General features: G+C 43.8%; 10 protein-coding genes across 10 annotated transcripts; 5 read left to right on the top strand and 5 right to left on the bottom strand.

Moving 5' to 3' along the window:
• Nucleotides 1–24: 24 nt before the first annotated feature.
• FOA43_001318 (uncharacterized protein) lies at nucleotides 25–2,363 on the bottom strand (the record flags this gene model as incomplete). Its single annotated transcript, XM_038921638.1, has 2 exons — nucleotides 25–2,036; nucleotides 2,126–2,363. The coding sequence occupies 2 exons, from the start codon at nucleotides 2,361–2,363 to the stop codon at nucleotides 25–27; spliced, it is 2,250 nt and encodes a 749-aa protein (XP_038777566.1).
• Nucleotides 2,364–2,520: 157 nt separating this feature from the next.
• On the bottom strand, nucleotides 2,521–3,861 carry FOA43_001319 (uncharacterized protein; the record flags this gene model as incomplete). Its single annotated transcript, XM_038921639.1, has 1 exon — nucleotides 2,521–3,861. The coding sequence occupies one exon, from the start codon at nucleotides 3,859–3,861 to the stop codon at nucleotides 2,521–2,523; it is 1,341 nt and encodes a 446-aa protein (XP_038777567.1).
• Nucleotides 3,862–5,524: 1,663 nt separating this feature from the next.
• FOA43_001320 (uncharacterized protein) lies at nucleotides 5,525–6,334 on the top strand (the record flags this gene model as incomplete). Its single annotated transcript, XM_038921640.1, has 1 exon — nucleotides 5,525–6,334. One exon carries the CDS (start codon nucleotides 5,525–5,527, stop codon nucleotides 6,332–6,334), a length of 810 nt encoding a protein of 269 aa, XP_038777568.1.
• A 618-nt stretch (nucleotides 6,335–6,952) lies between these two features.
• Nucleotides 6,953–7,351, top strand: FOA43_001321 (uncharacterized protein; the record flags this gene model as incomplete). Its single annotated transcript, XM_038921641.1, has 1 exon — nucleotides 6,953–7,351. The coding sequence occupies one exon, from the start codon at nucleotides 6,953–6,955 to the stop codon at nucleotides 7,349–7,351; it is 399 nt and encodes a 132-aa protein (XP_038777569.1).
• A 103-nt stretch (nucleotides 7,352–7,454) lies between these two features.
• On the bottom strand, nucleotides 7,455–9,464 carry FOA43_001322 (uncharacterized protein; the record flags this gene model as incomplete). The annotated part of the gene is made up of 1 exon (XM_038921642.1): nucleotides 7,455–9,464. The coding sequence occupies one exon, from the start codon at nucleotides 9,462–9,464 to the stop codon at nucleotides 7,455–7,457; it is 2,010 nt and encodes a 669-aa protein (XP_038777570.1).
• Nucleotides 9,465–9,699: 235 nt separating this feature from the next.
• On the top strand, nucleotides 9,700–11,400 carry FOA43_001323 (uncharacterized protein; the record flags this gene model as incomplete). Its single annotated transcript, XM_038921643.1, has 1 exon — nucleotides 9,700–11,400. One exon carries the CDS (start codon nucleotides 9,700–9,702, stop codon nucleotides 11,398–11,400), a length of 1,701 nt encoding a protein of 566 aa, XP_038777571.1.
• Nucleotides 11,401–11,471: 71 nt separating this feature from the next.
• Nucleotides 11,472–11,932, bottom strand: MPC3 (Mitochondrial pyruvate carrier subunit; the record flags this gene model as incomplete). The annotated part of the gene is made up of 2 exons (XM_038921644.1): nucleotides 11,472–11,816; nucleotides 11,870–11,932. The coding sequence occupies 2 exons, from the start codon at nucleotides 11,930–11,932 to the stop codon at nucleotides 11,472–11,474; spliced, it is 408 nt and encodes a 135-aa protein (XP_038777572.1).
• A 344-nt stretch (nucleotides 11,933–12,276) lies between these two features.
• On the bottom strand, nucleotides 12,277–13,236 carry FOA43_001325 (uncharacterized protein; the record flags this gene model as incomplete). The annotated part of the gene is made up of 1 exon (XM_038921645.1): nucleotides 12,277–13,236. The coding sequence occupies one exon, from the start codon at nucleotides 13,234–13,236 to the stop codon at nucleotides 12,277–12,279; it is 960 nt and encodes a 319-aa protein (XP_038777573.1).
• Nucleotides 13,237–13,488: 252 nt separating this feature from the next.
• Nucleotides 13,489–15,372, top strand: FOA43_001326 (uncharacterized protein; the record flags this gene model as incomplete). Its single annotated transcript, XM_038921646.1, has 1 exon — nucleotides 13,489–15,372. One exon carries the CDS (start codon nucleotides 13,489–13,491, stop codon nucleotides 15,370–15,372), a length of 1,884 nt encoding a protein of 627 aa, XP_038777574.1.
• Nucleotides 15,373–16,115: 743 nt separating this feature from the next.
• Nucleotides 16,116–19,682, top strand: FOA43_001327 (uncharacterized protein; the record flags this gene model as incomplete). Its single annotated transcript, XM_038921647.1, has 2 exons — nucleotides 16,116–16,121; nucleotides 17,178–19,682. 2 exons carry the CDS (start codon nucleotides 16,116–16,118, stop codon nucleotides 19,680–19,682), a joined length of 2,511 nt encoding a protein of 836 aa, XP_038777575.1.
• Nucleotides 19,683–19,868: the final 186 nt, after the last annotated feature.

Consider the following 19,868-nt stretch of genomic DNA (forward strand, 5'->3'; position numbering starts at 1 on the left):
TCATAATTAATAATAGCGTCTGCCCTACAACACCCTTCCGGCTCCGACCGTCTTTCCGTCCTTTCTTATTACAATTCGACCCAACTTCTCACTCTCCTTGAACGTTATTATTGGAATTTCTCCATCTAAGATCTCAATCTCGGCGATGCCACTATTATCGGACGATAAGTGCTTTCTCTTCTTGTTCAATTTGCCAGATGCCGTTATAATCTGTTCAATTTTGGAAAAACGAGAAGGAATGGAAACGTTTCCCCTGAATAAAATGAATGGAGTACCAACTAACAAAGGTCTGTCCAAATTGAAACAAGTGATCTCACATCTGAGCTTTCTAACAGACTCTAAAGGGTCGTCAATCTTTGTTATCAAGTCTCCAATCTTGATGTTGTCCGCATTATCAATTTTCTTCAACTTCAATTCGACAAACTCTCCTTCAATTGCCAAGTTCTGCAGAGACTTCTTGAGGATAGACGATCCAACGTCCGAACTGCTTACGCAAATGCTATCGACAGTGGCGCTCTCCTGGCCAGGAGCAATCAAAATCGTCTCTCCAGGTTGGACAAATCCAGAATTGATTCTACCCCCCAGAATTAGCTCATCATCTCGACTTCCCTGCTGTAAGTCGTTGATAGTCATGATAAAGCGGCTCTTTTCGTCAAACACACGATTGTTTCCACGACTCTCTTCTTCAAGCAACTGCATTAATGGCTTTCCTTTGTACCAGGAACAATTTGTGGACTTCTTTACAACATTATCGCCAAGGAATCCACTGGTTGGAACGAAGATCAAATTGTCAGCTTCATACTTTAAATTCTCTATTAGAAATGCACTCAATTGGTCTCTCACTCCAATGAATTCAGACACGTCCCAGTCAACAGTGTCCATCTTGTTCACGGCAATAATACACCTCTTGATACCCAAGTTCTTGGCAATAGTAAGATGCTCTTTCGTCTGTCCATTGTTGCTGAAGCCAGCTTCGAACGATGCTGTATCAACAATCATTACTGCGATATCTGCTTGTGTCACACCATTGATCATTTTTGGCACGTAATCCTTGTGACCAGGAGAATCGATCACGGTGAATCTACTGGTCTTAGTCTCGAACTGAGTTTGGCAAATATCTACAGTAACCCCACGGGATCGTTCTTCTGGTGTTTGGTCCATAATCCAGGCCAATGAAAATGATGATTTTCCAATGCTATCGCTTTCTTTAGTCAATCTATGCATAGTCTTGGAGTCTACAATCTTCAAATCGTACAATAGTCGCCCGATCATCGTTGATTTTCCGCTATCTACATGGCCAATGACAATAAAGGACAAATTAGGTTTGCTAGACTTCTCCGAGAGTTCTTTCTGCAAATCAATCTTCTTTTTTGGTTTGGTAGTGTGAGGCTTGGCCGGTGCTTTCTTCTTAGAAAGATTGACTTTAGACATTTCACTGGTCATCTGATCCAACTTTCTCTGCTTCTCGTCAGGGCTTGGCTCAGAAAAGTTCGCTGTGACCCTGCGTGCTATATCGGAATGAGAGTTAGTAAAGGTACGAAAAAAATCCAAATCGGTCTTTAATTTAGTCCCTAATTGATGCCGTTCATGAATCAAATTGGGACTTGCTTGGCCCAATTGATCGAAAAAAATGACTCTAGTAAGCAAACTAGACGGGAAAGATGTAAGATGGACTGGAGCAGTCAGAGAGAATTCAGGTAGTTTGGGTAATTCGGGAGAGAAAGAACGAACGGGAGGAGACGCAGGTTCTGGCGACTTCTTTGGAGGCAATTCCAAAACTTTGGGTGGCACTAACTTAACCGGTACTTTCTTCATCCTTTCAATAACTGTTGCAGGACCCTCCATCCTCTGTTTCTTGATCCGCATAGCCAACTTACTCAATCCAGTCGTACTTTCCTCATCCTTTATATGCTTTCGGGCCATTAAGCCAGCCAAACCCCCTCCAGACGAGGGCTGAAACTTAGAATGACGTTTCAACAGTAGCCCAGAAAGCCCCCCGTTTACACGGGGAACGTCAGAAGCAGAGGCATTTCTCCCTATAACTTAGTAAACGTATTAGAATCCTAGTCAGTTGCTAGTAGAGTCGTTAATTTTCATATAGAACAATATAACGTGGTATACTTACCCTTGAAAGTGTCCTTGATCTCTGTAACAGTGTCCTCCACGTTGAAATAGTTGTTCCAGAGAAGTTCCTTCATCTTTTTTTCATCTAAATGTTGGTATTTGCCTGCCACCTGCTTCTTTAGCTGTGGCAATAACTCATACAATTTATCATATTCTTCGTTGGCCGAATGATCCTCATCAAAAATGCCTTCATCTTTTTCAGAATAATCGATCAGATCATCTTGAGAGTAGCCAGACATTCTTAATAGTGTCAAGGGGGGAATGAACAAAGCGAGTGGTCTCCTAGATGGAGGAGACTCAATCTTGAAGGCCCCTAGAAAATATTACACAGCTCATCCTTACACCACTACATACTGATAGTTAACCGAAATAGAATAAATTATACATGGGAATGCACTAATGGGTAAGATTTATGGCCTTTTCGGGGCTGGAACCAGGAGGACGCGAGGAAGATCGACTTTCACTGCAAGTGCCGGGAAGCGTAGTACCTTCACAGTTTTTTTTGCGGTAGAGTCTTCTCTCCCTTCTCAAGCGTCCTTGCATAAGGTAATAACTAGCTCTTCTGACCACGACACTTAGTGTATCCTGGCTATAGCCATAATTAAAACGTTCCTGAACACGGACGTATAGTTCGTCCATCAATCTCTCTCTCACATTTACTGGGGTATCACGAATCCAGGTCTTTTCGCCTAGGGGGAATTGCAATTCGTCTCTAAGAATGGCTAGAATCTGCTTTTCTCTTTTGGAGGTCTCTTCGATTTTTCCCCCGAGGTTTAAAACGACTGCTAGTTGCGCTAGTGAGAGCCTAGAATCACTAATACGCTTACCATTGATAGAATGGACACCGTGATGATTTTTCACGGGGGACGCAACAGGAGCAGAAAGTGCTGAAGCTTTATCCACTGTAGTCGAAAGGGACTTTCTATGCGAGAGAGCAGGAAGACTCAGGTTTCCCTGATCACAAGTAAGCTCGTCTGGAGAGACACCTGCATTCAAATTGAGTGTCTTGGAAACAAATAAATAGGGGTCAATTGATGATGAGGAAGATTGGGATTTAAGGACGGGCGATTTGTGAACAATTGGAGGGGTGGCCCGAGATAGAGTCGAAGAATTGGAGACGAAAGGGTCTGAAAACTCGGGTAGAAATGCAGTAGAAGGAGCAGAAATGGCAGCAGGCTCGGTGGAAACAGTAGTAGCAGTTTCAACGGAAGCAATTGCGGGTTCATCCTTGAAGGGAGAAGTGTAGGAAAAAAGGTCGAATGAATCTGGAGCACGAGAAGGTTGAGAATCTGTGAAAAAGGAGAAGATTGAGTTAAGGGAACTTGCCGTTGAAGGAGGTTTGGAAGTGGAGTATGCGGACGAAGGAGAATATGAAGAAGCGAGAGCTGCAGAATTCTCACTAGAGGCGGAGGTCACAGATAGAGGAGAATTGTCAGAGAGAGATGAATAGACCAACTGGTCGTTGAAATCCGGAGGAGTAAGCGATTGCATCTGTTGAAGCGATTTTGATTGAGCAATAGGGTCAATAAAATCGTCGAGCAAGTTTGCGGTATCAAAGTTTAATTCCAGAGGGTCAATGGATGTCACTGAAATAGAAGATGCACCAAGGACATGGTCATAGTCATGGTCATGGTCATAGTCATGGTCAAAGTCATGGTCATGGTCATAGTCATGGTCATAGTCATAATCATAGTCATGGTCATGGAAATGGTCATAGTTATGGTGTATAGAAGCCATTGAGAAAAGTCGAGTTATCAAGAGATGAAGTAAAAGAAAGAAAGAGTCGCAATAACACACAAGATAAAATGGATAATTAATGGGATATAAATGAGACTCGATAAATGATAGGATAGTACCGGGATAAGCACAGCCGCACAAAGATAGAAAAGCAAGAAAACTATTCGTTAATTTACCACGGGCCCCACGAAAAGAAAGGGGACGAACCGGAGTGGTAACTAAATGCAGAAGGAAAGGAGGATGGCTCGATGGAGAGTAAGGATTAGTGGATTGAGTGGGGGGACTTGATAGACAGAATAAGTTTTATGAGTTGAATGTGCCGAACGGACCGAATCGCTGGAGAGAACGAAAGGCTGGTCAAAGAAGGTTTATTTTTGAGGTCATACAATATGCAGAGATTACCATAAGGGATGTTCTATTGTAACTTGACATTGTTCAACAAATTTTTTTTTGCATTGCATCATTCTATATTGTGTAGAGGTCAATTAAGTTGCAGATTAGGTACCAGGAACTAAGGAACGTATGAACTTAGGAACCAGGTACATGTAGGAACCAGGAACCAGGAACTTACAATTAGGTAGGAGGAGGAACCAGGAACTTACAATTAGGTGGAGCTAGGAACCAGGAACTTACAATGAGGTAAGAGCCAAGAACTGCCTTCAAGAAAATTCGTCAAGTCTCTAAAGATATTAATAGAAGACAGCACCAAAAGGATGATCCATGTAGGTTGTCAAAATTAGATAGAATTGGCAGGATGTAAGGCCAACCCAGAAATAATAGATAATAGGTAATAGATAGTAGATAGTAGATAGGTAGATACTTGAAGAAGTAACCGAGAGTTTGCTCACTAACCGAACTTGTTAACTAACCGAACTGTTTGCTAAGAATAGCGAGACGTCGGGTGATATTATTGGCGGCGATGAAGAAATCCAAAAAATTGCTGCTATCCCCATATGGAAATCAACACAGTAGTGGCACCAAAGTTGCTTCCCTGCCATTGTTGCGCAGTTTCTTGTTGATATGTCAGTTACTGGTAGTTATGCAAGAATTTTATGAAAACGTCATAAGGTGAAGGTGGGACGATATACGCTCAGTTAGGCGACGTAACCGGGTTCCACCAACCAAGCCTTTCAGCGAAATGCCCATCAATTAATCCAACTTGCATCGACCTAAAGAGTGTTGGATCTACTAATATATCCCGTAAAAGAATTGTAGATGTACTTTACAGAGCATTGTCAACCTACTTTGCAGAACATTGTCACCTACTTTGCAGAGCATTGTCACCTACTTTGCCATTTTTAGCCGGGTTAAGTCATTTTTAGTCGGGTTTAGTCCTTTTCAGCCATATCCTTTCAACTACATTGATTACTCAGACTTCTTCTGTCTATACAACAGGATAGTATCTTTGCATTGTTCTGTCGGGTAATTTTTGTGGACCGATTGGGATACCAAGCTTCCCACATTATATTATTCGCCACATATAAAAGGGTAAGCGACTAGTGCCGAAACGGATAGGGAGAATTGGTGAAGTAGACACCCCAAGTACTCCCCATGTTCTCGTTAAACTTATTCCCCCTCGCTAATTTCATAGTAAATTCGCTGATGCGTACTCTTCAGCCGTAACTCACCATCGCTCATTTTGTATTTTTCATCAATCGACAAAATGTCTCTCCAATCAATCATCTCTTCCATGATAGATGATGCTCCTCCGGGCAGTAAAAACACACTTCAAAAGGATTTCAAAACCATCCTCAACAATGACAACTCTCGCAAGATCATCGCCCAAAACCTCAAACAATATCACCTTAACAGAGATTACAAACTAGTCAAATTGAACGACGATGACTTTGGCATCATCTCTAAGTTTAACCAATCAGGGCTCAAGTACTACGATCCAGTGTTAAAGCTCAAATTCGACTATGACTTTGAAAATTTCAAGGTCATTGATGTCGAACCGGTTGTTCAGACTACGCCTTCACCACAATTGGACGCTTTGAACAACCAAATTTGCGACTATGCCCTTCAGCATTACCCTACTTTCTACAAGGGAATTGCCGTGGCTGATACAGAAGATGCCGATATTGTCTACCTCATCATAGTCGATGAGAACTTAAATGACGCCAACTTTTATAACGGTAAATGGCAGTCCTTTTACAGCTTCAACGTTTCCAGTGGAGAGTTATCTGGGGATATCTCCGTCAAAGTTCACTACTACGAAGACGGTAACGTTGCTCTCAATACGAAGACTCACGTGACTGCGCATAACGTGACGTATGATAACGTCATGGACAAGATATCAAATGAAGAGGATAGATTTGAGATAACACTACTCAATAAATTCAACCAACTAAACGAGGACCAATTCAAGAACTTGAGAAGACAGCTTCCCATCAACAAGACAAAAGTTCAATGGGGAAAAGCCATTGGTAACTACAACTTAGGAAAGGATGTTGCCGCTGAGAGAAATATTTAACTTTATAAACTATAGTATATGCGTAAAGGTAAAGTATATAAGTACAAACAATCCAACTCCTATTGCCACCATTCGTGATAACCGAGGATTCGACTTGATAACACGAGTCAACTTATTGGCGCCGTTTCGGATACTATGCTGCAGTTGTGTCATACTACTAGAGATACCACTCATTGCAATAGAGTCTTCCTGAGAGTAGTTATTGATTTCACCGGCCACATCTCGGAACGTCGAAATCTTATTGGCTAGTTGATGGAACTGACTATCATTTTCCTGTTCCAATTGAGGAGCGTTTGACATTGAAGGAGGGATACAACAACAACGAAGGACGACACAGTTTCATCTGCGCACAACAGCTGGCCCAAGTTCCACGTCTTTCAATGCTCTCCGTTCTCTGCACATGATTATAGAATCACATGATCAATAGATCACGTGAGACAAGGAGCGAGGTGTGAAGAAAAATTTTGCAAACTTTTCACAACCCTTTTCAGAAAATTTTTTTATCTTAGATAGCTGAACCCTCAAAGATTTCTTGACCGGTGAACAAGCGTTTACAAAGGACTGACAGTAAACACTTTATACACTTAAGGTACCTTTATTTCTCCTCATATAACCAAAATGGCTGCTGAATCTAGTATTAAGACTACCAACTGGAGACTGGTTGAATTGGGAAGAATCGTTTTGGTCGAGAACAAATTGGCTGCGATTGTTGAGATTATTGACCAGAAGAGGGCTTTAATCGATGGACCTGCTATCGCCAGACAAGCCATTGGTTTCAGTAAACTTACTTTGACTCCATTGGTGTTGGCCAGACTTCCAAGAGGTTCTAGAACTTCCACCGTTACTAGGAAGTGGGCTGCTGCTGATATCGATGCTAAGTGGACAAAGAGTGCTTGGGCCAAGAAGATCGTTCAGAAACAAAAGAGAGCACAGCTTACAGACTTTGAGAGATTCCAGGTTATGGTGTTGAAGAAGCAGAGAAACTATGCTGTCAAGAAGGCTTTGGCAAAGGCTTAAGCTTAAGCGATTGCTTTTCTCATCCCATCTACGTACTACCACTACTACTACTCTGTACCTACCTACGATAATACATATACTCAGGTAAGCTCTATCTTGTTATTTAGCTGGCTAGCTGCTTCATTATGCTTTGCAGGGGCTCGTTGAATTTGTTGCCACTGCTCTCTTTGAGTGCTTGAGTCAACTTCTTGCGGGCCACAAATAGTATATACATTTTTTTATCTTTCAACTCTTTCTGTTCTTCCTTTTCTATAGATTGTTCCTTTTCCATCTCATGGAACAAGCTATCTCTCTCGAAATAATCCAGAAATGCAGGGATGTCACCATTCAGTAACTGCTCTCGCGAGAAGCACAGCACGTAGCTATCTTTAACGTAATCTGGCTTGCCATCAACCACTCCATACTTGTGCAAGTTGCGGAAATAATTCCACACCTCCATGTATTTAAACATATTGGCCTGTTCATCCACCGGGGAATCAACAACCCCTTCGTTATCTGGTATCATCTCGCACATGTAAAAGTCACGTGACTGTATCACTTTATTCAGATACTCGTCTGCCGTCGACGCAGAAAGCCTTCCCGCATTGAAAAGACCCTGAGATCCCATCGTAAAGTCGCCGAATATTCGCTTCGTTGTTAGAAGAAGCTCGTTCTTCGACACTTTGGCTGTCGAGCATCGGAAAACGCTCTTCACCTTTACCAAGCCGATTCCCGGAAATTCAATACTCCCCCTCCATACCGTAAATTCTAATTGGACTGTATCAAGTGGATCATAATCAATGTCATCAACGATTGGAGGGGACTTCCGTTGCTCTTCTTGGTCCTTCCCCTTTTTTGTACTCGCCGTAGCCGTCCTAGATCCACCCTTTTCGAGAATCTTGTCAAAATCATCGTCGTTCACACGTGAAATACTATCACGTGCTCCATCACTATCATCAACACCGTCGCCGTCAATCCCTTCTTCAGCCTCCTCTTCGGCTTCACTCCCATTAACATCCAAGTTAAACTCAACATGAGCCACTGTGGACGGCTCCTCTTCGATACCAAGCATACCCAGCTCTTCTAACTGCTTCTCTTTCTCCTCTTTTTCCCTTTTCTCCTTCTCCTCTCGAAGCTTGTCGATCTCTTCCAATCTGGTATCCTCCATAGATTTCTGACCAAACTCAGTGTTCTCTATAATCTCTTCGCCACGATGAGTCCTTCTAATTCTCACCTTTTCATCTGTGTTTGGCAAAATCGTCTGACTCATCGACTGCTTTTTCACCTCATTTGCAAGCTCCTTGTAATCATCCCTCATCATCTCCTCAGGTGTTAGTCGTACTATTTTAGTAAAGTCAAAACTGCTCTTCACTATTTTATCCATCAAATTAGTCTTTCCTAAGTTAAATAAAAGCGTCCTCGTCTTTTTCATATATTCGTCTGATACACTCTGCCCTCCCACTGGGGGATAGGCATCGTATAATGAACCCTCCATCTCATCGGCCCATCGTTTTGAACACCCTTCGTTAACTAGCGATTGGTCCAGACTTGAAACCTTTGTCGCAAATTTACGTGCAAACTGTTTCACCACGGATTCTCGTGTCTTGTTAGTATTAAACGCCTTGGCATTAGCCTTTGTCTTTCTTCGCTTAACAGGATGTTTATTTGATTCTTCGTCAAAGGCCCCATCAGAAGTATCTTCACCTTGAGCTTCCACTTCACCCTGAGCCTCCACTTCACCCTGAGCTTCCACTTCACCCTGAGCTTTCACTTCACCCTGAGCTTCCACTTGCTGATCCTTTTCAACGTTTTCTTCTCCCTTCATACCCTTGTATATCTTGTTGATGGGATCACAGACATTACAATAATACTCTTCTGGAATAACCTTCTCATCATCAGTCTGAAACATACAGATCACGTGCTGCCACGTCCTACATTTATCACACTGTATCATCATTCTAGAATCGTTTTGCTCATCATAGTTGTCATCTGTTGTACCACAAGGTAAGCATCGAACGCTGCTATCAGTAACTTTGGCTTTGTTTCTCCCTTTGGCCTCTTCGATTTCAAAATTTTCCAGGGCTTTAAGGCTTCTGTTGATTCCCTTGTTTTTTCTGCTAGATCGCCGAACCATAACTGGAGGACAAGAGAGCAAGTGATGGATGAGGAGGGTGAAGTGACGGAAGCGAAATTTTCTACGCGTCTCCGTGTAGACCGGGCAGATCGTGGAACCACCACGTCGTCAACCGTAGTTCCCGCGTACTTCTCGCATGGCCACCGCGCTGTTCCCGCTGTCCACGCACGGCTGCCATCTCGCGCTTTAAACCACCAATCTCTCTCCATCTTCTTTCTCTCTTGTCTTCCCAGTCATGCCTCCTCCTGCCCCCACATATAGCTTAGATGTGCCCAGCTACATCAGCATCGAATATCCCCTTCGTGTTAATAATGTTTCTCGAGCAATTGACATGGTGGGCGGCTCCAGTCAAATTAGTGAGTGTTTCATTGACCCAGAAATGGACCTTCAACTCAAATTGAGACCGGACGATCCTTATTCGCATCCAATCAACTCGGCCAAGATCATCTCGGATGAGAATGTTTTGTTTAAGCTTCGTGTTCCCAAGAAAATTCTGGCCAATCATATTGGAGACGTTCGTGGTGCACTAGAGGAATGCGAATCTAAGGGTAGGGACTATACGGTAGAACCAGTGGGTCTTCTCGGGAAAACGTACCGATTTAGGACGTTGGCAGACTTTCAGAAGTTGTCTCGAGACTCAAAATTCACTCACCAGTTTGACGCGTCGCTTAATACAGGCGATTTTGGCGAGATCAAGCAGTTCTCCAACTCAATCAGATCGGACTTCGTTGCAAATCAGCACTACGACAACAGAAATATGGATATTCCCCCATTAGTTCGATACGCAAGGGCAGATGTTCCATTTAACTATAGATACACGGGAAACTTGCTTCTTGATGAAAGCGGAAAATGGCAAAACAAAGCTGTCAAACTTCATACGATTTTCGTTGACTGGGGTAGAGAACCGCCGCAAACATTCGACCCAGTTCTTCAGGAAGAATACGACAAAGCTGTGCGCGACTATAGCACCTTGAAAGATACCCTGCCTACACGTTTAGCGGACGAATCTCCCGTGTATTACTTCCTTGAATGTATCAAGCTACTACGGAAGCTATTCGATATGAAGCCAATTTGGCTAAGAAGACATGTTCATTGGATGCTTCCGGAGAAGTTTCGGACCCAATTGAGATATGCTCTTCCATATGTGGCATATACTACGACGAAAGGTCCTTGGAGACAATCGTTCATCAGATTTGGATACGATCCTGCCAAAGAGTCAAGTGCCGCTCCATTTCAAGTGGAAGCTTTCCGCAGTAACCGGAACCACGTTACAGACAGCCAGGTGCAACGTATGGTGGATAACGGTGAGGATGTATACATTATTCCAGAGACTTTATATCAGTATCTTGACGAGTTCAGCGACACGAACTCGGAATTGAACAAGCTACAGATTGGTAAGGTTCCCCGGCAATTCTTTTTTGATGGTGAAAACCCTACATCGGTAGTGTCGTTTCAAATCGGTGATATTATGGACGAAGATGTAAAGCAAATACTCAGAGGAGCTACTATTAGTGATGCATGTCATGAAGGATCTGGTTGGTACGATTGGGTGACTATATGCAGATTACGAGCAGTTGTCAAGTACAAATTGGGATGCATTAATGAGGGAAGAGCCGTTTCAGAGCCTCGTGTGGTTGAATTGTCCCAGAGAACGCAGTTTTCTAAGAATCAGTACGCACATATCAAGCCTGAGAGTCAAGGGGAGGACGGGGAGGAGGAGGGCGAGGAAGAGGTTGAAGCAGAAGAGACGGAGGAAGGAGAAGTAGAAAACGAGGCGGATGATGAGTCTCAAACTGAGGACGATAAGTCATCAGAGAAAGATGATATCATCAGGAGACTTGAGATGTTTAATCCTGAAAGTAAGAATCTACTTGAAGAACTACATGGGTTGATTAAACAGGAAGATGTAATGGATGTTGAATGGAAAGGGCAGTGACAATACAGAACAGAACAAAACAAAACTAAAAATCAGAGATCTATTGCGCAAGATGAGGGGAATAAGCTATCTCAAACCTTTGGGTGAGTCTCTGCCTCGGCAGCAACCTCTGCAGCAGGCTGCTTAACCTTAGGCTTATCCTTCAAATCAAACATATACTTGAAAATCTGGTTAGGAGTCTCTCCAAGAGACCTTCTCCACGAATATATTCTAATTATCTGGGCACTTGCAACACCTCCCAAAAAGAAGTTGACAGAAGCCAACAAGTAGTTCTTAGGCTTAATAATACAAGCCCATCTAGTCCAAATAACACCAGTAGCAAAAAGAGACAATTGCTGGGTAGCGGAAACTTTCTCGACAGGACGGACCATTTCTCCCGCACCGGCCATAACCAAACCCCATTTCATCATAGGGGCCTATTATATTGTTAGTAGAGAGCAACGATTGAGACAAGAAAGGCATTACTTACCCAGAAATGCACCGTACGAGGGCCTGTAGGAGAATTCAGAAATGCACGGAATGCTGATGACATTTTAGCAAAAGATCAATCTGGAGCAATAAACGGTTGAAGCTGATAAAGAAAAAAGATAGATAAATCAGGAAGAGATTCAAATGAGGAGAAGATGCGTCGGAGCTTTGTGTATCAGCGGGAGTTAATTGAGCTACGCGGGGATGCCAGGAGCGAGGCAACTGTAGAACCCGGTGGCTGCCGGTTGCTGCCGGTCTGGGCATGTGGGGGTCTGGAGCTTTCTGGGGCAGAGTTCCCACCGCGGCCATTTACCACCTCCGTCTAATTCCTCCGTGCCCCACCTTCTCCCCACCGGATGCGTCTCTTCCATCTTTATTGTTCGTTAATGCCCGGACATTTAATCTTTATTATGTTATAGATACTATGCTAACCACTTCCCTGGGTTGTACAGGCTTTGATTGGTGCTCTTTCTCGACGCCAGTTGTAGTTGTAGTTGTAATTTTGGCCTGGATCCGAGCCTTAGCGTTGCCTTTGGCTCCGGCGTTGGCTTCACCTTCACCTTCAACTTCGGCTTCAGCCTTTTTCAATCCGGCCATTTCCGTCTCTTTCCCACTAAGCAAATTCTTTTTCTCGTTTAACTTGTTCAACATCTCGTCCAACTGCTTCTGCTGATAGTTAATCCTTTCCATCTGTGCATTGATGGAATTGTATAGACTCATCGAGACCTCCTTAGCCTCTTCTATTTCTTGCTTCGTAGCCGATATTTCTTGCTTCAACATCTCCAGTCGACTCACTTTAGGGGTGACCGTCCGCCCCGTGGCTCGCTTCGCGGCTTTCTCACGCTCTTCACGCTGTAATTTCTCCTGCTCTAGTTTTGCAATGTATTGACTGATTTTTTCAATGCTTTGTTCAGTTCGAGCGAGTTGTTCTTGTGTGCTATCGACCTCTTGCATGTCGTCATCTTCATTCATACTGAATACTAGATGCTTTTTCCAGTCCATTGAGTTGAATGGTCTATACGCCGCAGACGTACCACTATCTGTACTCTGTACTCTATTACTCTGCGTACTCTTCGCAGTCTTCTCGCTCTCCACGGTCTCCACGGTCTCCACGGTCTCCACGGTCTCCACACCCTTCACACCCTTCTCCCGGTACACAAACCCCTTAGTTAATCCTACCCTATCTTTAGGCCTCACTCGTATCCGTAGATAGTCATATAATTCCCTGAGAAAAGTCTCCTCGCATCCGCAATCCTCCAAAATCTCATCAAACCCATATCCAAGTCTACGTAGACCCTTTATAGCTTGATGAAGTGATCTATCGGATTTCTTATCAAACCAATACAGCAAGGGATCATCGTAGGTCATCCGATTATTGATTTCTTCTATGCCATCTGTCTTGAAACCTTCTTCACGGGTAACTTCCGGGTGTATCATCAGGGGCTCGAACGGTTAGCATAGAAAGGCCCATATTAGGTTTAACATGTGAAATAAAGGAGACTATTGAATTTTTCGGAGTCACCGTCGATCGACTTCAAAAAGGAATCGGGGCAGCGACGATTGATCCAAGGCTACAACACCACCACGCTGTCACTTATCCCCTTCTCCCACCAACCAGTCATGGAAAGTGTCAGCATCGGAAACGAGCTTAAGGACAGTTACAAACGAGTTGATAAATGGGTCAAGTCCAACATCAGCTGGCTCAGTGAAGTGGAGAACTTCTACAAACAGCGAGCTACTATAGAACGGGAATACGCAGATAAATTAAACCAATTGACGTCGGAATCGTTTAAAAATAAAGCCAAAGCCACATCAGTTCTCTCCGTTGGAGAGGATCCCGTCATCACTCCTGGTTCTCTAGAAAGTGCAAGCATGGTGGCTTGGACGGAAATCTTGACTCAGGCGGAAAGCATCGCTAAGCAGAGGACTCAATTGGCACGTGACTTTGATAGTCGTATTGCGGCCGACGTCCGAAGCACCATGGAAAAGTACGAGTCGATCCGTACCCGTTGGAAAGGTGCAAACGATGAGATAATCCACATCAGAGACAAGAATTATGAGGAGGTGAAGACGAAAAAAAAGTTGTATGACGAAGCTTGTCAGGCTATGGAAAACCGGAGAGCCAAGTCTGAGAGAAATAGAGGTTCTAGTACGGGAAGCCAAGAAAAGTTGCAGAAGAAGGAGCAGGAGATGAATGTGGCCAAGAATCGATACTTGCTTTCTATCAACGTGGCCAATCGATTGAAGGACAAGTATTACTATCAGGATATTCCCGAGATTTTGGATGGACTTCAGAGTGTTAACGAGGCCAAAGTGAGTCGCTTGAATTCCATTTTACTTAGTTCCGCCTATTTCGAGCGCAAGTGCAATGAAAAAATCAGCCAATATCTTAAGACCGAGGATACAGTGGTTCAACAGAATCTACCTCGTCTTGATACTGCCATGTTTGTCAAGCATAATATGGGCTCTTGGAAAGAGCCTGCAGATTTTCTTTTTGAGCCATCTCCTATTTGGCATGATGATGAGACTATGGTGGTAGAAGAAGGAAGTGTAGAGTTGGAGGACTTGAAGATAAAATTGGGCGAATCCAGTTCTACTTACGAGAAGTACGGGGAGATTTGTATGAATGAAAAACAGGACGTCGCCGAGCTATTGGACGAAAGAAATAAGTTGTTAGGTGATTCATTCAAAGAGGTAAAGATCAAATCCAAGGAGGATTATGCCAAATTTGAGATTCTTTTGGTCAAATCGATCACTTCATTGCAGCAGTTTACGGCTGATGATTCCAAAAGAGTCAGTGCGGAGGTAGAGATTGAGGTGATCCAGTCTGCTACTAATGGCAAAGATATGACAATCACGAGACCTATTCATAAGCAGAAGAAGTCGCGATTTGGGTTGTTTAGGAAGAAGAAGGAAGCTGGTGGTAGTGATGAGTTGAGCGAGGAAGGATCCGAGATGCGTAGTTTGAGTAGTTCTATCAGTAAGATCTCAATCAACCCCGGAAATAGCAAAATGAGAGTTTTTAGTGGCATCGGAAAGAAACTCGGGCTAACCACTAGTGTCATTGGGGCCGTTGGTTCTACCACTGCCACAGCTAGATTTACATACGATGCAGCAGGAGACGACGAACTTAGCGTGACAGCAGGAGAAGCCCTTACAGTGATAGAAGTTGATGATGGATCGGGTTGGACGGTAGTTGCCAATGAAACACAAACTCAAGGTCTCGTTCCGACGAGTTACATAGAGGTGGAGCAGCAGGATGCATCAACAAGATCTTCCTCACCTAAAAAAGTGGGTCCTAGAGTGGCACCACGTAAAGGAGCGAAAAGAATCAAGTACATGGAGATATTATATGACTATAGTCCTCAGGGAGACGACGAATTGGATGTCAAAGCAGGTGAAAAGATTGTTGTGGTAAGTGGTGATGATGGATCAGGATGGACAGAGGGGGAAGTGAACGGGGAGAGAGGACTGTTCCCAACCAGTTATGCTAAGGATATTTGATGGATGATAGAGTGACTAAATTACAACCACCAGCAACTCACATAGAGGAGTACTCCATGCAGTATGTATCAGGGGATGTATTGATTTATTCTACGGGCTGCAGATGTGTTAGTAAGGATCGGACCAATCTAGTCACCAAAGAGAGCTAATTAGGTTCCCTGTCGCTAGTATAAAGCGCTTTAACTATGTAGGAAAAAAATGCAAAGGGGATGGATGTGCTAGCAAAGTATGTAAGTAGTGGGTCGGTGTCGGTATCTCTCAGTGCAGCCGTCTCACGTGGTTTTTAAGGTGGTCGCTTCTCTTGAACTTGCTCTTGCAAAAGGAGCACTTGTACTTCTCGAGCTTCAAGTGTACGCAGTCAATGTGTCTTCTCAACTGTGACTTCTGCCTGAACCTCTTGCGGCATTTCTCGCACTTATATGTACGTTTAACTTCTGGTCTGAATGGTATAGTCGATACGCGTGGCTTGGCGGCCGTCTTTTTGGGCGCTGTAAACGGCTTTCTGAGCCGAATGGTTATCGAATTGATGTGAGACGATGCCAAAGATGGCACCGAGTGAGCCGAAAGCTTCTTTCTGGGCTTTATTATCTCTTTGAACAGCTTGTCTTCAGGCTCCTTGTCTTCAGGCTCCTTGACTACAAGCTCTTTCTCCTTTGACTGCTTCTGTTCACTTTCTTCAATCTGCTGGTCTTCGCACAATGAACTTGACGTTTCAAGACCACTACAAATCTTTGAAACTAAGGATGACGGTGAAACCATCGATGATTCGTTGGAGGATAATATATCATCAAAACCAGATGATGCCGTCAATCTGATACGGTGTTTGTAGTCACTATCATCTTCAAAGTTGTCACAAACGAGGCTCTCCAGTCGGTAAATACTCTTAAAGGTGTCAATGCTATCGGTGCTCTCGATACTATAGGCACTATAAGTATGACTGAAGCTGAACTCTTCTTCACTACTGTCTGAGCTACCTTCACGACTCGTGCTGACTGGAACGTATAGATAATCTTTAGGTGAAATCAATGGAATCGGGAGGTCTATGGGGTCAGCTAAATAGTTGTCATACTCCAGATCAAAGCCGATTTCAGGGACGGCATTGATCGCAGAGTACAAATCAGGAATACAAGGGGGTGTTTGTGAATCGGCATCATCGGGGCTCTTAGAAAGGCCGTAATAGTCGTCATTACAAAGAGGGCGATTTATGAGAATAGAGAAGTCCATTTTGAAGAAGGAGAAAAGGAGTTGTAGATGCCAAATGGGATATACAGGTTTACGTGGTTGTATTTATACTTTAAGTGATGATTGGGGATCGGGTAAGTGGTTGATGGAACTAAGTGGGAGCAATTGGGAGCAAGCGAGTGAACAAGAGTAACAAAAGCATGGGAAACAAGAGTGAAAAAAACAAAAGGGTCAAGACAAGAGTAAATAAAAAAACAAAAACAAGGATAACAAAAGTGAACCCCGCAGGCCTTTTAGTAACGGTTCCCAAAACGCTCTGCAAAACTTACTTAATCAGGAAATCCACACCCAGCAAGCCTTTTCTATCTGGAGTTTGTGGCGCATGAGCAAGTGGTGGCGTGGACCCCACTAAATGCAATGCTCCTCGCTCCAGCCACCCCCAACCCGTCTCTTGCATAAAATTTCTTGGTCACCTACGGCAGCTACGGCTGCTGCCTCTGTTTGCTGTTTTTTTTATCTGGCTGTGCCAACCTCTAAAAGTGCAGGAGTCCTTTCCTCGGCTTATCACCTGTTCTTCTTCTACTTCTTTTCCTAATAACAAAAGGTTGAAAAGAATTGCCCAGGTACCAAGCTCGATGTCTAATTCCGCTTCTGCTTCTGCTTCTAATTCTGCGTCCAATTCATTGTCCTCTCCCCATGCAAAAAATCATCGGTTTGCCTCTGTCTATCAGACCAACGATAGGCCACTAAGCGAGGAGGCTATCTACAAAGCTAGACAGAGGTACGGTATGTTTCAAAGCCCTGCTAAAGTTGGTTTAGGTGTGGATGCATATGCCTCGGATACTGCTGCCCTATTGGCTGCTAGCTCTGACTTGTCTATTCATCCTTATAAGCCCAGTCTCTCTGCTGACGCTGCCACTGCTGCTTTGTATGCCAATACCGATTCGTCGCCTATTGCGTGGAAGCGTAACAATGTTGACCCGAATGCAGAATATGCTGCCATTTCTGCCAAATCGCAGAGCTCGCAGTCCGAGGACGTTACCGATTCTAGCGACTCTGGTGAACCTCAGAAGAAAGCCGCATACGCTTCTCTTTACAGACGTGATCATGGCTTTCCGGTAAGATCCTCATCTCAAGCCGGTAACAACATATCAGCACCAGCTACTCCGGCTTTTAGCATCTCCTCAATTACTAAAGTTGCCAGAGAAAGTGCTGCCAGGTCGATCAATTCCAGGATGAATCCTCCAGTATCGTCCACCGATGCCATAGTGTCCCCCGGACGATCGAACCGACATGCCATGACGATCTCTTCTAGTTCTTCTGCTACCGGCACCATCAACTTGGCCCACATCACCTCATTGGCGCAGGCTTCTGCCACACGGGAAATCGATTTGCGGTTGAGAGACCGGAAGACTGGCCATGGAATTCCTACAGCTAGTGATACAGCCAGTAATAACAGTCTTCTTGCCAGTAGATGTGCCACGGCCTCTAAAACCACGGGCGTTCTGCCAGATTATGCCGTAAGTGAACGTGAGACTTTAAAGCGTAACACTTTAGTCAACAAGGTCGTTTTGGCAACAGCTTTCAAGAGAGCCAGTGATACCATGAAACAGATTGATAATAATATCATATCAAAGGGAGTATTCTCCAATAAGGAGTTGAACCAAAAGGCGTTGCAAGTTGCCCAGGAAAGGGCCAATAAAGTGGCAGAAGATCCTGCCAACGATTCCTCGAAGATTAACCTTGGAGGAGGATTGTTTATGAGTTTTGCAGCAATCAATGCTTTGGCTGCTTCGGTTGTTCAACCTGCATTGAGGGAGATTGATTCCAAGGCTAAGTTGCAGAGAGAAGTTGATCAGCACGACTTAGTGGTTAGCGGAAACATCAAGCAGAGAAAGATTGAGCATAAGAAAGAGTTGAAAGTTGCCAAAGAAGCTGATAAGCAAATGCTTGCCGCAGAAGTTGAGGAACGTCGTGTTCAACTGGAGGGAGATAAGGAAGGACTCAGAGGAGAGCAAGAAGAGTTATTGAAGCAGCACAGCGAGGAGGTTGCTGCTAAGGAAACCGAATTTGATGAACAGGTTAAGCATGAAGAAGAAGAGAAGCAGCAGATTGATGGAGAGAGAGAAGAGAAATTGCAAGCGTTGAATGATACTAAGGCCGAAAAAGATGGAGTTCGTGAGTCTGAGATTTCTGAGATCAAAGAGAAAAGAGACCATGAATTGGCCCCTATTGAGGAAGAGTTGGGGCAAGAGAAGGAGAAATTGGCTGAATTGACCAAGGTAAGAGAGGAAAAAGAGGCGTTTTACAACGAACATAGGTCGCGTGTGGATATAGCTACTACACAACTAGAGAGGACAGAGTATCAACTCAGCAAGCTTAAAGAGCAATTGGAAATAACCGAAAAGGATAGTGGAGAAGCTTCGACACAGGCTGCCAAAGAAGTTGAGGAAGCATCAGAACTAGGTAAATCGAGTGAAAAGACAATTGCGGAAAAGAAGGAGTCTTTGGAATCAATGAGGAGAGAAAGAAGTGAGTTGGAAGGCCAGATCGAAGAACTTGATGGTAAGAGAAGAGAGGTTTTAGGTGGAGTCAATTCTACAGTGAGGGAGAATCATAAGGAAGCGGGTGAGATTAACAGTATTCTACCGGATCACCTGAAAAAAGAGGTTCCAAAGCTAAAGGAAGAAAAGGATAAGATTGATTTGTCCAAATTTACAGTGGATGACAGTGCAATTAAAGAACCTGCTGAAGTTAAGCCCGAGCCGGAAGATATCCCAGACAAGATTTGGAATGAAGAAGATGATAAAATTGCTAAGGAGAAGGCTGCCAAGGAGAAGGCTGCTAAAGAAAAGGCTGTTAAGGACAAGAAGGAAGCCACAAGGGCAGCTTCAGAAGCCTCAAAGGAGGCCAATTCGAAGAAGAGAAGCGGCAACTTGTTTAGCAATGGATTCAAAAAGGTGAAAGAAGCACCGAAAAAGGCCGGATTCGGTAAGAAGCTTGTCAACTTATTCAATGAGCCTGCTCCGTTAGCGCACAAGAAGGCCACCGCCACGTTGAAGGACGATACAATCGACGATAACTTTTCAGGATTCTCGCAGGATTTTGTGAATGATAAGAAGAATTAGCTGAGGTAATGTTGTATAATTGAATTAAATCTGTGAATTGGTTAAGTTTTAGGTAGATACTGATAGATCGAGTGGTTGTACTGGACCACGCGCGTTGGTCGTGTCCTTCCCAATTATTTAAGGGGGCCGGTTTTTCCAAGAGTAAGAACCAAACACCTGCAATAACTAAAGCTCCTTTCTACTACT

The sequence above is a fragment of the Brettanomyces nanus genome, chromosome 1 (genome assembly GCF_011074865.1).
Source record: "Brettanomyces nanus chromosome 1, complete sequence".
Taxonomy (NCBI): domain Eukaryota; kingdom Fungi; phylum Ascomycota; class Pichiomycetes; order Pichiales; family Pichiaceae; genus Brettanomyces; species Brettanomyces nanus.